We start from the raw sequence: 12,635 nt of genomic DNA on the forward strand, positions 1-12,635 counted from the left end.
CATCTGAAACTGTTATAATTGGCGGCAGATCTCGAATAAAGATGATTGAAAAACAAAAAAGAAAAATTCTCAGGAAAATATTAAGACCAAAATGCAAAAATGGAATTTAGATGAAAAAAGAAATCACATGAAATCTATCAAGTTACAGAAAAAAATACAATCAGGAAACAGCGATTGCAATTTTATGGTCACTTATACGGAATTGGTAATAACAGGCTCACAAGGAAAATTTTAAACTTAGCCTTATCAATGAAAAATAACAATAATTGGCTAAAAGAAATCATTGAAGACCTAAATGAAGTTGGTATTAAGGAAAATACCGTTCAAGATAGAATAACGTTCAGATTCTTAATTCACAAACACAGTTTTTGTAAAACCCACATGACTAAATACAGAATGTTGGGAAGAGAAGAAGAACAACGCGCTCCTTAGTTGGGCATAACGAATCAAGAAAAGAATATGCAGTGAACCATCTGGTGACAAACAAAATTATCATTCAAGTAAGCGGCAAGGACAAATATGAAAACACAAACGAACAATCTCCATATCTTTGTACACTGTTGGCAACAATTAGATAGGGTGTCTTTTCATCAATCCCAGCTTTTTTACATCCATTTCTTCTCGGCGCCTGACGATCTCGTAGAAAAACTCTCCATTTGTTGACAACAGTCTATGAAGATATGGAGATTGTCCTTTTGTGTTCTCCTTCTGTTGCTCCCTCTTCGAGGAGTGATGACCTGGTTTTCTTTTCCATCCTATTTTGTGTTCGTTTTCTTGTTCCTCCTATTTGTCTATACAAAGTAGCGGGAAACAACGTGAACTAGGTATATGAGCGTTGCAGAGTCGGTCATGCTGATAAATACTTGTTGGGGGGGAATCATTTGATATCTCGCGCCGTTGTAATTTTATCAGCTGCTGAAGTTAGCCAAGCAGATTGCTTCGCCGGCAACTTAAGATGGGCTTTGCGAAGTGGTGTTGCTAACTCTGCATGTGGCTTATGAGCGCCAATAGAAGAAATAAACTTCTCCATGGGAGGATCTTGAACAAGGACCTCCCTACTGATAGGCTCAGCCCATAGCAAGCACGCTACGGTGGCATTGGCTGAAACCCATGGTGTATTAGTGTTTGCTCATTTCTCGGCATGACTCTCAAGTGATATAGATGTTGATTCCCATAGGGAATCTGAAATATTTGTCCCGAATGAGTAAATTTATAATACCAATATAGATGGTCCATTATTGTACATTATAAATTTTCCAGCTAACTCATTCCTGGTTGCCAGTGTTTTGCCCTCGTGTTAGCTGGAAAATTTATAATGTCCAATAACGGACCATTTATATTGGTATTATAAATTTACTCATTCGGGAAAAATATTACAGATTCCCTATGGGAATCAACATCTATATCATCTGATAGGCAAGCAGGCATCAATTTTTGGTAAAGAGACAAAGTCTCTCATAGTGCATTGGCACTGCCGGTCGCTCCAAATAGCCGACGCAGTGGCCTCTATGGTATGGACTGGCCAGCGTCTTGGTAGGTGTGCTATAGTGTGTTCCAACCTTAAAATGCAGTACAGCAGTAATGGGATAATTCTGTCTCTTTCCTTCTCCCATGTTTTGCGGGTAGCCCTGTCCTACTCTAACGCAGCGGGTTTGCCAAATATCCGTAAATCAGAATGTTATCAGTTAAAATGGGTGAATGTCGTGTTATGTACAGAATTTCAAGGCGCATTTGATGCCATTAATAAAAAGATGTAAAAAATAATAATTTAGTGTGAAAATGGTAATATAAAGGAAAGTTTCGCCAAATGCAAAATCTTCATTGCATAGAACTTATCATGTCATAACTCAGATTTTATATTAATTATTTTCCTAATTTTTTCATTGCTGGTAAAGAAACATTTCAGCTCGATGTAGATAAGTTTATTTTTAAATTTAAATAACAAAATGCAGTATACGCGTTTATTTTCAGTCATATTCAGGGAATTTTATGTGCAGGCACGAAAAATTCAGTTGCTGGCCAGCATCTTTCCTATTGAATTTGCATAGGGGGTCAAAGCGAGGCAAGTGGTCTTCATATATGGAAGTTATTTTTAAAACAGTCCCAAGTTTTATCTTGCTTAGTTCTTAATTTGTGACAACAAGAATATCTCCTTGAATTTTGGTTTCACGCGTAACTCTGCTGGCAGTCTGTCTGGCTGAAGTACCGGTAGTGATCTCCCAAACATGCGCCTTTAACATTTCCAGACAGTCGCATGCAGTGCAGTGCTCATTTCGTCAGTAGTATGATAATAGTGATTAAATACATATCAGTGACATATGTACAATTCTTGAGGGAAAGTGTATTTCGTTTGTGTGGTTGGTGAGTTTGTGCTCGTGCGTGGGGTTCAAATTTCGAACAAAAAATGCAGAAGGATCATGACGTGAAAGCAAAGCAAGTTATTTTTAAATCATACCTCAAGTCCTTATCTCGTTATCTCTTAATTTATGACAGGGAGAACATCTCGTTTGTTTACGTTTCACAAGTTACTTGGCTGGCTGAGCTTTTAAATATACTGACAGCCGTGTGCAGTGGTGTTCATTTAATCAGTAGTATAAGATTGATTAAATAAAGATCAGTGTTATATAATATTAAATGGCGTGTGGCCTCCGAAGAGGCCGAGTGCAGGTCTTTCGAGTTGACGCCGCATAGGCGACCTGCGCTTCTATGAGAATGGGGCCCTACCTGTGATGAATTCTAATGCTGAAGACAGCACACACACCCAGCCCCGAGCCATTTGAATTAACCAATGAAGGTTAATATCCCCGACCCGGTCAGGATCGAACCCGGGGCCCTCTGGACCAAAGGCCAGCACGCTAACCATTTATCCATGGAGCCGGACAAGATCAGTGATAAATGTATAGTTCTTGAGGTATGATTGTGTTTGTGTAGTCTGTGTACTTGTCAGTTTGTGCTCGTGCTCGTGCGGGAGGTTCCTAGTTCGAAGAAAAAAGTGCAAAAGGATGTACAATGGATCGTAAAATTAAAAAGAAACGTTCCGTAGGTAAACTCAGGGGAGGGAAAAGAACGCAATATTATAATGAGTGTCCTGGATTATTTTTTGAAGACTATGAATGTGAGCAGCGCAGTCAGTGAAACAGCTAAAGCTACAGGTTGTTCCGAAAGAACAATCTATGCTATAAGGAAGGAACACACACATGGTCCTTTGAAAACTCCCGCAAAAAAAAAAAAAAAAAAAAACCTGCAGAAAAATGGAAGGAAAATTAAATATGATGAAATTGTGCAAAGTGGAGTGCGTCAGGTGGTTCACTCTCTTGCTAACATACCACCAACATTGAACGTGATTTTGAGTCAGGTAAATGGAGAAGATTCTTTGCCACGATTTTCCAAAACTACGTTGTATCGCTTCTTACTTGATATAGGCTTTCGTTATTTAAGATGGGGTAATAAAGCAGCTTTCACTGAAACCGATGAAATTGTTAATTGGAGGCACAGATATCTCAGGGAGCTAAAACGTTTGATGCCACAAAATAAAGCTATAATTTACACAGATGAATCGTAGGTAAATATTAGGTAGACAGTGACAAAAGAATGGAAGAATATGACAGTGAAAATTGCAAGGCAGGCTGCCACTGAAGGGGTGAATTTGGGTCTTAGGCCACCGAAAAGCCGAGGACCGCGATTCGCCTTAGTCCACGCGGGTAATGAACGTGATTTTGTTCCAAATGCTGAACTAACATTTTTATGCCATAAAAACACGGCGGACGCCCACGAGGAAAATGACTGGTGAAATTTATGAGAAGTGGTTTTCGGAACAACTGTTGCCGAACACTCCCGAAGGTGCCGCGATCGTGCTGGATAATGCCGCTTATCATTTCCGTAAGTTGGAACTTTTGCCGGTGGCTTCTTGGCGAAAAGATGACATCGTACAGAGGTTACGTTAAAAGCAAATATCTTTTGAGGGCGGGATGCTCAAGCGAGAATTGTTGCACATCGCTTCTCAGGATAGGGCTCTTTATGATAAGCAGAGAATAGATGAAATGGCAAAAGCGGCAGGTCGGCAGATTGTACGTCTCCTGTCTTATCGCTGCGAGTTAAACTCTACTGAGATGGGGTGGTCCCAGGTGATTATGGTATGTTGTATTTATTTTACCATCCTAAAAATATCAATTTATGAATGAATGAACTTAAAATTACAAAATTATAAACGAAAAATGTGGAACTGTGACTCCCTGTTTGAGTCACAATCGAGCGTGATCTTCACGAGTCGATTTCGCAATAGCGCGCTCCATCTCCGCTGTACTGCAATTTAAAGTTGGAACGCTCTATAGGTACCAACTGATGAGCCCAACCTAGCACACGAGGGCGAAACGCTGGCAACCAGGAATGAGTTAGCTGGCAAATTTCTAATGTCCAATAATGGACCATTTATATTGGTGTGGCTCTCAAGCCCGACCAAGTCACACTGCCTCGTACAGCCTGTTTGAATTCTCCCGCTAAGCAGTCTGATTGGGCAACTTAAGCAGCTGATAAAATGACAACAGCGTGAGATATCGACGTAATTATTTCAAATTATCAGTATGACCAGTACTGCAATGCTCGTGTACTCGGTCCACATTGTTTCTGACCACCCTTTATATTTGACGCGTTTCCAATACTTATTTGTAATGAGAAATGTCATCTACCAACACCTCTTACTACAAGGAAAAGTAAAAGAGACCCTGGACATTGACATACTTCTGGTCATGAAGACATCAGCTGTTTTCGTTAGAGCACCTGTTAGCAGGGACACCTGAGCCAGATTGACTGCCAAACTTCATTGACTAGCTGTAGCCATTGTCGTCATCTTGCCTTTTAATGGTCAGTTCTGCTAAATTGCTGCTTTTCATTGTGTGAAATTTCAATTTTGATCTTGCTATGTAGCGTAGATTTAGCAGGAATTAGATAAGAATTCCTTGGTGTATTAACCATGTGAGGGTGCAGATGAGGATGAAGTTAACAATTTTTATGTAGCACTGGCATATGTATTGAAGTAAAATTTGCAAAGTAATGAGTGGAGGATTTAACTGTTTAATTTTACTATTATATATGATTGTGTTATCTTATGAAGTTTTTCACTAGTTTATTAATACAGTATGTTATTAGACTAGGATAAATATACAGTATATGCTTTGGGATAGGCTGTGGCCACAATCTTTTGTGTTGATCCATACATTGGTTCTGGGAATGTAAATTGTTTCTAGGGCCAGACAGCGCTGGATGTCGCCGATCCAGAGGTGGTTCCCCTGCTGGAGGAGCTGAAGAAGAAGCAGGCGGTGCTACAACGAGATCGCGGCGACTCCAATGCCATTCTCCAAAAGAAGGGAGCCACCCCTCAGAAGAGACGGTCAGCTTTCCTCTATGTTGTTAGATGTAGTGCATGTATTGTTTATTGTTTTGGGATGAGATATTGGAGTAGGTAGAAAATTCTTGTAGGGTCGAAGATTCAATCGTCAAATTTTAGTATGCGACGTCTTAAGGCCACTGGGTCTAGGCTGCATCTGATGTTGCTACTCTTTCTTTTTCATCTCTACTCTGCACTCTCATTTTGTGTTCTTTTCAGGCCATAGGTCTATTATCTTTCCTGCATTTTCTGCCCTTTCTCTACTTGATACCCTCATTCTTCAAGGGTGTGGAACTCATTGTTATTGCCAAGTGTTACGAATGACTGTTTCTTTCCAAATATTTGCTTCTAGTTCCTCCTCAGGATGTTGTTTGATGGTGCCTATGCCCTCTTACAACCATTATCAGAGTGAGTAAACTTGGACATTCATGGAAGTTTGCTGTTCAGAACTAGATGGAAACTTCGTATAATGGGAAATATTTAATTGGTTTCTCCATCCTGTGAGCTATATTTATTCTGTCCAGAGCGAACTGAGTAACTTTAATGTGGCCCTTGCTATAATCATAGCAACAGGACCTCCAATTTTATATGGCATCCAAGCAATATTGTGTATGGTTTTAAGGTCATCCATGAATCCATTGATTACTTAGTGTTGTCCTCATCTATTCTAACGATAACTAGGAGGGGATTGGAATGCCATCAAATGCAACAGTGGAATCCATCAATCAGTATCACATCATGAAGTTTCATGGATATTTCTATTATAAATGATATTTAGCTTTTTATCCTCCAGCCCCACGGTGTAGGGTTAGCGTGTCTGCCTCTTACCCGGAGGGCCCGGGTTCGTTTCACAGCCAGGTCAGGGACATTTACCTGGACCTGAGGGCTGGTTTGAGGTCCACTCGGCGTACGTGATTACCATTGAGGAGCTATCTGATGGTGAGATGGCGGCCCCGGTCTAGAAAGCCAAAAATGGCGGCTGAGAGGAATCTTCATGCTGATCACACAATGCATCGTGATCTGCAGGCCTTCGGGCTGAGCAGCAGTCACTTGATAGGCCAAGGCCCTTCGGGGCTGTTGCGTCATGGGGTTTGGTTTGGTGTTTTTAGTAGGATTTTTGTTATACAGTGAAACCTCGTTAGTACGTTCTTAATTAACATGTTTTCCCGCTTAGCACATAGTAAATTTGAAGTCCCGACGCCCATCGTATTAAATCTGTTTAAAAAATCCCTCACTTAACAAGCCAGGATTTTTTGCCTTTACCGCTTAGTAAGATCATGTTATATTCCCCAGACTTGAAATGTTCTTAGTCATCCCTTGTGTACGGAATGTGATTTCCAGCAGAGGTAAGAGCCCTCGCCAAGGGCCGGTTGGAGAAAGTTGCGCGATAAGAGGATTTTACCTTGAATTCTTGAACACGGAGGATATTGCACCTTCGAGGGGCAAGCTGTTAGTTTAGGTAAAGTTGAGTTTTGCGTCATTGATTGACAGCAAAGACTTTACACTAGAATAATGCAGGACAGTGCTAAGTTAAAGCACAGTAATAGATTTCACTGCGGCTAGGCGCGCTGAATTCAGTTTTCACGCGTTTAAAAAAAAAGCATTTTTTCAAAGTCGTTGTTTTGACATACATGGCTTATGACTGGGAGTCATCTGAAATTATGCATCACGGAAGTTACTGCTACAAAATGTGTAACGGAAGTGTAACTAGCAACCGTGCAGCTATTGGTGGATGGTCATGACCGAGAGACATATCTATGATCACTTGATTTTCTGAAAAGTGTTTAATTTTTTGTTCTGCTTTCGTTGTTCTATGGAAAGGTCTTTGTTGTCAGTGAGATTGTTGAATAATCCAGTGCACTTTGATTGTGCTTGCAGTCCATTTCGCATTCCAGTCAGAAGTTAGAAATTCATTTATTCAAAATCATTCTTTCCAACTTCGGAAACTTTTCTTCACGCACTCGTTTTCTTGTTCCATTTCTAGTTTGCTTATACGAATTTTCAATTTTGTCTCTCTTGCACACCATAGTGTTCAAAGTAGAAGGTGCTATTTTAATGTTTGCACCAGCTCGACATGCTTAAGATGTAGATTCATATCTACTTCTTAAAGGATTTTAATTTTTTCTTCATTATTGAGTGGTTTCGCGACCCTTTTCTTATCCATAGCTAGGCTATCACAAGACAGATACCGCGCTACTGAACTTCTCACGATTATCCTATTAGTTCGTAAGCAGGCTGTCACGCAACAAATAATCACTTCACTTCTTTTTACCACTCAACACAATAAGTTGAAGGTAAAATGGTGTACCATTCATACAGAAATACAAACTGCTAGTTGACAGTTGGCACGTTTATTCACCGCCGAGTCTGTCCGAATCAATGCCGAGTACTGCTGAAGTTTCATCTTCAAGATGGCGGCCGAAGGCACTTAATCGCGAATGAAGAGTATAACCTTGCGAGAAATTCGTGCTCAAACAAAGTGACCAGAAAACAGTGTGACCCACTGGTCAGAAACCTAAGGCTTCAACTAACAATTCATTATACAATTGTTTTAGGAAGAAAGTGATCTGCCATAATATGTAGGTACTGTAGCTACTTCTATGAGTCGAAGGGCAAAAGAATGTTGTATCTGTTTTTCAGAGTTTTTCACATCTTTTAATATTCTTTTGTTACTTTAACCCATTGAGCACTGCATATTTGTTGGATTGAAACTGCATTGGCGCTGGGATTATTTTGGAGGAAATATAGTGTCGCTTCATAATCATGAGAAATTTCTTACTTACAAGACCATTAAAGATTTAAATATACATGAAAACAAAAGGCTTTCATAGCACAAACTGCGGAACAAAAAATACAGTAAAACATTTTATTTTATTAGCATCACGGGACCGTACTCAGTCCGCCTGCTGAGCTGTAACACAGTCTTCTCTTCTCTTCTATTTCCACATCTATTTGCTCTTCAGGAGCGTTGCTCACACTAGTACTAATATTACTACTAATTTCACTGAAAAAATTACATTCCTAATCATCATTACTTCCTAAAAGGGGTTATATATCGGCAAATATCAGTTCTATACTGGCAGCAATCTTGTTTACAAGCGAATCTCAAAGTCTAGAGATAGCCCACTTCAAACTAATTTTACCAAGCACACTATCGATATATATTAGCAAAGAGCATATAACATTGCAAAGAAAGAGTCCCTACACAAATCGCAAATGCAACTCACTCTGCCATCTCTTGTGGAAAAGTTGAATTATGGAGTAAAGTGAGACAACGGAACAGTTCCGTGGTCCGGCATTTGGTCCACCGAGACGAAGCATGGTATGGTTCCGTGGCTCGGGCCCAATGAGTTAACAGGCTCCAGTAGAGAATTATTGATATTTGTTCTCTCGACTTTTTCACACTTTTTAGTGCTCTTCTTTATCTCCAGAAACACTACACACACACACACACACACACACAGTGTAAAATGCACCAATGTGTAAAGTGATACCATCTCCCTGTTGGATAGTTTTTAATGGGATATTCGTTAATACGTTTTCCCACTTATTACGATTTTTTTGACGTCCCCTGCAGAAACGTACTAACGAGGTTTCAGTGTATTCCTAATGTTGAGAAAGTAAGAGTTAACATAATTTAGCAATAAAGGTTTTTCTTACTATAATTAACACAAATGGAATATATTTATGCTGAACTTATAGACTACTTGTGAAAATAGATATAACCATTATGTGTAGAATAAATTAAAATGGTAATGATTAGGTGTAAGAGCATTCTATGTAAGGAAGGGCGTGCACTAGCCAGCACCAGCACACTGGTTCAAATATAGTGAACACTGGATTATTTTTGTGCAGTTATCCATGTACATTTTTAAGGAATATTTTTAAAGGTTGTATTTTTCATCCACTGATGAGCTAACCTTTCTGCAGTTTAGTTTTTAAGAAAGTTGTTAAGAAACTACCTGCCGCATGACAATAGATTAACTATGGCTTGCACTATAACAAATGTTAAAAAGAAAGAAAAAAATGCAATTTTGTAACAGATTGAGATTCCAATTCTGGACCATCTACATGGAAAAGCATGAAGAAATCCACATTTGAGGAGTTGGATGTTGCTCTATTGCAATAATTTAACCAAAAACAAGCAGAAGGTATCATTGTTTCAGGTGTGATGCATGCCGAAAAAGGCTAAAATTTTTCATGGATCCCTAGCGTTACAGGGGAGAATTTAATTCCTCAACTGATCAGATAACCAGATTCAGTCAACATCACAGGGTTAGCGAACTTTCTCTGCAAGGAGAGCACCTTAGTTTAAATGTTGCCGCAGCTGTTCCTGCCAGGAAGATTTTCAGAAATGTGTGAAAAAGGGGAATTTCACATCAGACCAAATTTACAATTCAGACGAAAGCAGTCGTATTGGAAATGTCCACCAGCAAGGACCGTGGCTTTTAAGACCAAGCTTTATGCTCCTAGAAATAAATAGTCTTAAGAATGCATTACGATTTTGTGTACTAGCAATGCGTCTGGAAATCGCAAACTGAAAAACTATTAGCTTTAGAAACAAAAGAAGCCCGTTGAGGACCTTCGCGTAGATTATTACAACCAAAAAGGAATATGGATGGATAGTGAAATTTTTGGAAACTGGTTCCATTCACATTTTGTATGACAAGTTTGGTGATTATTATTATTATTATTATTATTATTATTATTATTATTATTATTATTATTATTATTATTACTACTACTATTACTACAGAAGGCTATTCTAGTACGTGACAACACCCTTTCATATGCGGATGAAAGCATTCTCATATCCGTTGGATTAATCATAACTAAATTTTTACCCCTCACCGTGACTGCCATTATACAGCCAATGGACCATGGCATAACTGATTCGCTAAATCAGTACTGTTGGGCTGGTCTACTAAGAATGCTAGTTCATTAAGATGATTTGCTGGCATTGTGGAAGAAGTTGATGGTGCCATACATAGGATTTCCAATGCCTGGTAGGACATCAAGCAGTGTACACTAGTTCGATCGTGGACTTTCAGGTACAGAAGAAAGTGATTTTCAAGGTTTTTCTGGTGAAGATATAACAATACGAATTATGAACGTGGCAACGGACTTAAATGGGCTTGTGGATGTTGATGAGGGAAAAATTGAATGAGTGGTTGAAGATTTGTGACCACTGCTACGCAGCAGTACAAAGAAGAGTACAGTGAGTGTGAAAGTGTCTGCCATAGTACCGCCTCGCAGTGCAAAATTTTAGATCTTGTTTACAAGCTATGAACATAGCTTCCTTTGCATATTATTGGCAGGCTTAATAATTCTGAGGAAGTTGAGAATGCTTTCGGTGAAATAGTAGCAGATGACATTTCAGACGGTGAAAATATGACAACGATTGATGCATTGACAGTTGAGGAGATGATGAAATTTGTAGACCTTTGTTGACAGCTCTAGCTAGATTACTTGGGCTAGAGGGGACTACCAGTATGACATTATAGCTCCAAGAAAAAATTCGTAGTGTTCTGAAAAAAAATGACCATTCCTCTCAGAAGCAGACTAACATCATGCTGATGTGATGTAATCTGCCAGTACAATACTTGGATAAACTTTCGAACCAAAAATACATGCTTAAAAGGAAACATTTTACATATAGTTTATAGTCATAAGATACTGTACAGTTTCCCCAATTATTCGTGTACCTTACTTCTTCTATTACCCTGAATAATAGAAAGTTGCTTTTAATCCCCAGTGATGGCATCCAAATGCAGGGGAAACTTGCTATATCAATCAGTTTAGCTTTGATTGATCAATTTCTGTGCTTAGTTTCAATAATTTGAAATAATTATAACCCCCCCCCCCCTTTTTTAACATACTTTCTAAAATCAAACTTCTAGATCTTTTTTAAACCTTTAAAATAATGTGAAATTACCATATTTACCTGAATAATCCCCGGCGTTGAATAATGCCCGCACCCTCATTTTAGGAAGGCTCATTTTGAAAAAAAAAAAAAAAAGAAATGAATTAAAATTCCTTCCATCAAAAGAGTAATGTAGGCCTAAACAAACATTTCATATCACTCCGTGAGGTTCACAGGGTCTTTACGCAAATATGAACATGTAAATTTACTGATATAGCTGCTTTGCCTGAGATGATAAAAATACGTTATCACTGCTATGAAATATATTTTCCTTGAAAATGAGCAAGTAGGCCTACTTACGTGACAGGTATTTCATTAATCTGAACTTGCAGTAGGCTCAATTCCCTGTAGATGGGAAGATTCGTTGGTTCTTGCATCACTAGAATCCTCTCCTAAATTACTTACAAATTCGTCACACACCACCTGTCTTACTAATAAACGGTGTATAACTTTTATACAAGGTTTATAAACCGTTTATGTGAAATTCGTTACTAATAAACCGTGTATAAACCTCCTGTGTATACATCTATTATAGTTATTCATTGAATTGCTTACACAGACCAGGACCCTTGTATAAGCGTTGTATAGCAGCGAGTAGCGGAAGAAGAAATGAGTGAGCAGTTTATTTTCGTGGTATTTACTCTCTGCAGTAATATAATCTTGGTGAAATATTCGACTTATCCATTCATCATTGAAGGAATGGACGATAACGTTGATGATCTTCACGATATTTTAAACATAGAAGACATAACACCATTTAGAGGTTATGGAGGCTAGACATCTTTGTAAAGTAAAACGCTTTTAAAAATTTATTATTATTATTATACAATCTTCCTGCAACAGCTGCAGGTTGCCCAAAGACAAAGAGTACCTTCACAACAATAATGGATGTGGATACAATAGATAATGTGTTCGTATGATGTTAAATGTAGGCAGTCGAGTGAGAAATTATGGTTGGGCGAATTTTTGTGTAATGTGTTACTGCTTTGCTGTAATAGACTTTTGAAATTACAAGTTTATTATACATTATCTGCCTCTACAAAGATCTTTCTCAAATTTTAGTATAAAAAGGGACATATTCCTTGACATTAAAAAAATGGTATAACTTGAAAACCGTACGTAATATGATTTCCATACTTCATAGTTGAATATGCAGATGTATGATGTATAAATGCCTAATAGAAACTTTTTTGATCAAACCTTTCTTTTAGCTACGAAAACGGTTTTTCGTTTCTCCTGAAAAGTAAGGATTTTGGAATGTGTACCCTTTTCAACACACTGATTCAGTTACAATTGCTTATGTTTTCCATACTATCCCAGTTAGGAGTT

At 38.5% G+C, this 12,635-nt stretch overlaps 1 protein-coding gene across 2 annotated transcripts in view; it reads left to right on the forward strand.

Moving 5' to 3' along the window:
- The window catches only part of Mbs (Myosin binding subunit), a 532,528-nt gene that overhangs the window by 207,869 nt on the left and 312,024 nt on the right, over nt 1–12,635 (forward strand). For both annotated transcript variants that reach the window (XM_067156305.2, XM_067156306.2), the window contains exon 6: nt 5,244–5,386. In XM_067156305.2, the coding sequence (XP_067012406.2) occupies nt 5,244–5,386 (143 nt within the window). The remainder of the gene's footprint in view (nt 1–5,243; nt 5,387–12,635) is intronic.

This window comes from Anabrus simplex, chromosome 12, assembly GCF_040414725.1.
Source record: "Anabrus simplex isolate iqAnaSimp1 chromosome 12, ASM4041472v1, whole genome shotgun sequence".
Lineage (NCBI taxonomy): Eukaryota > Metazoa > Arthropoda > Insecta > Orthoptera > Tettigoniidae > Anabrus > Anabrus simplex.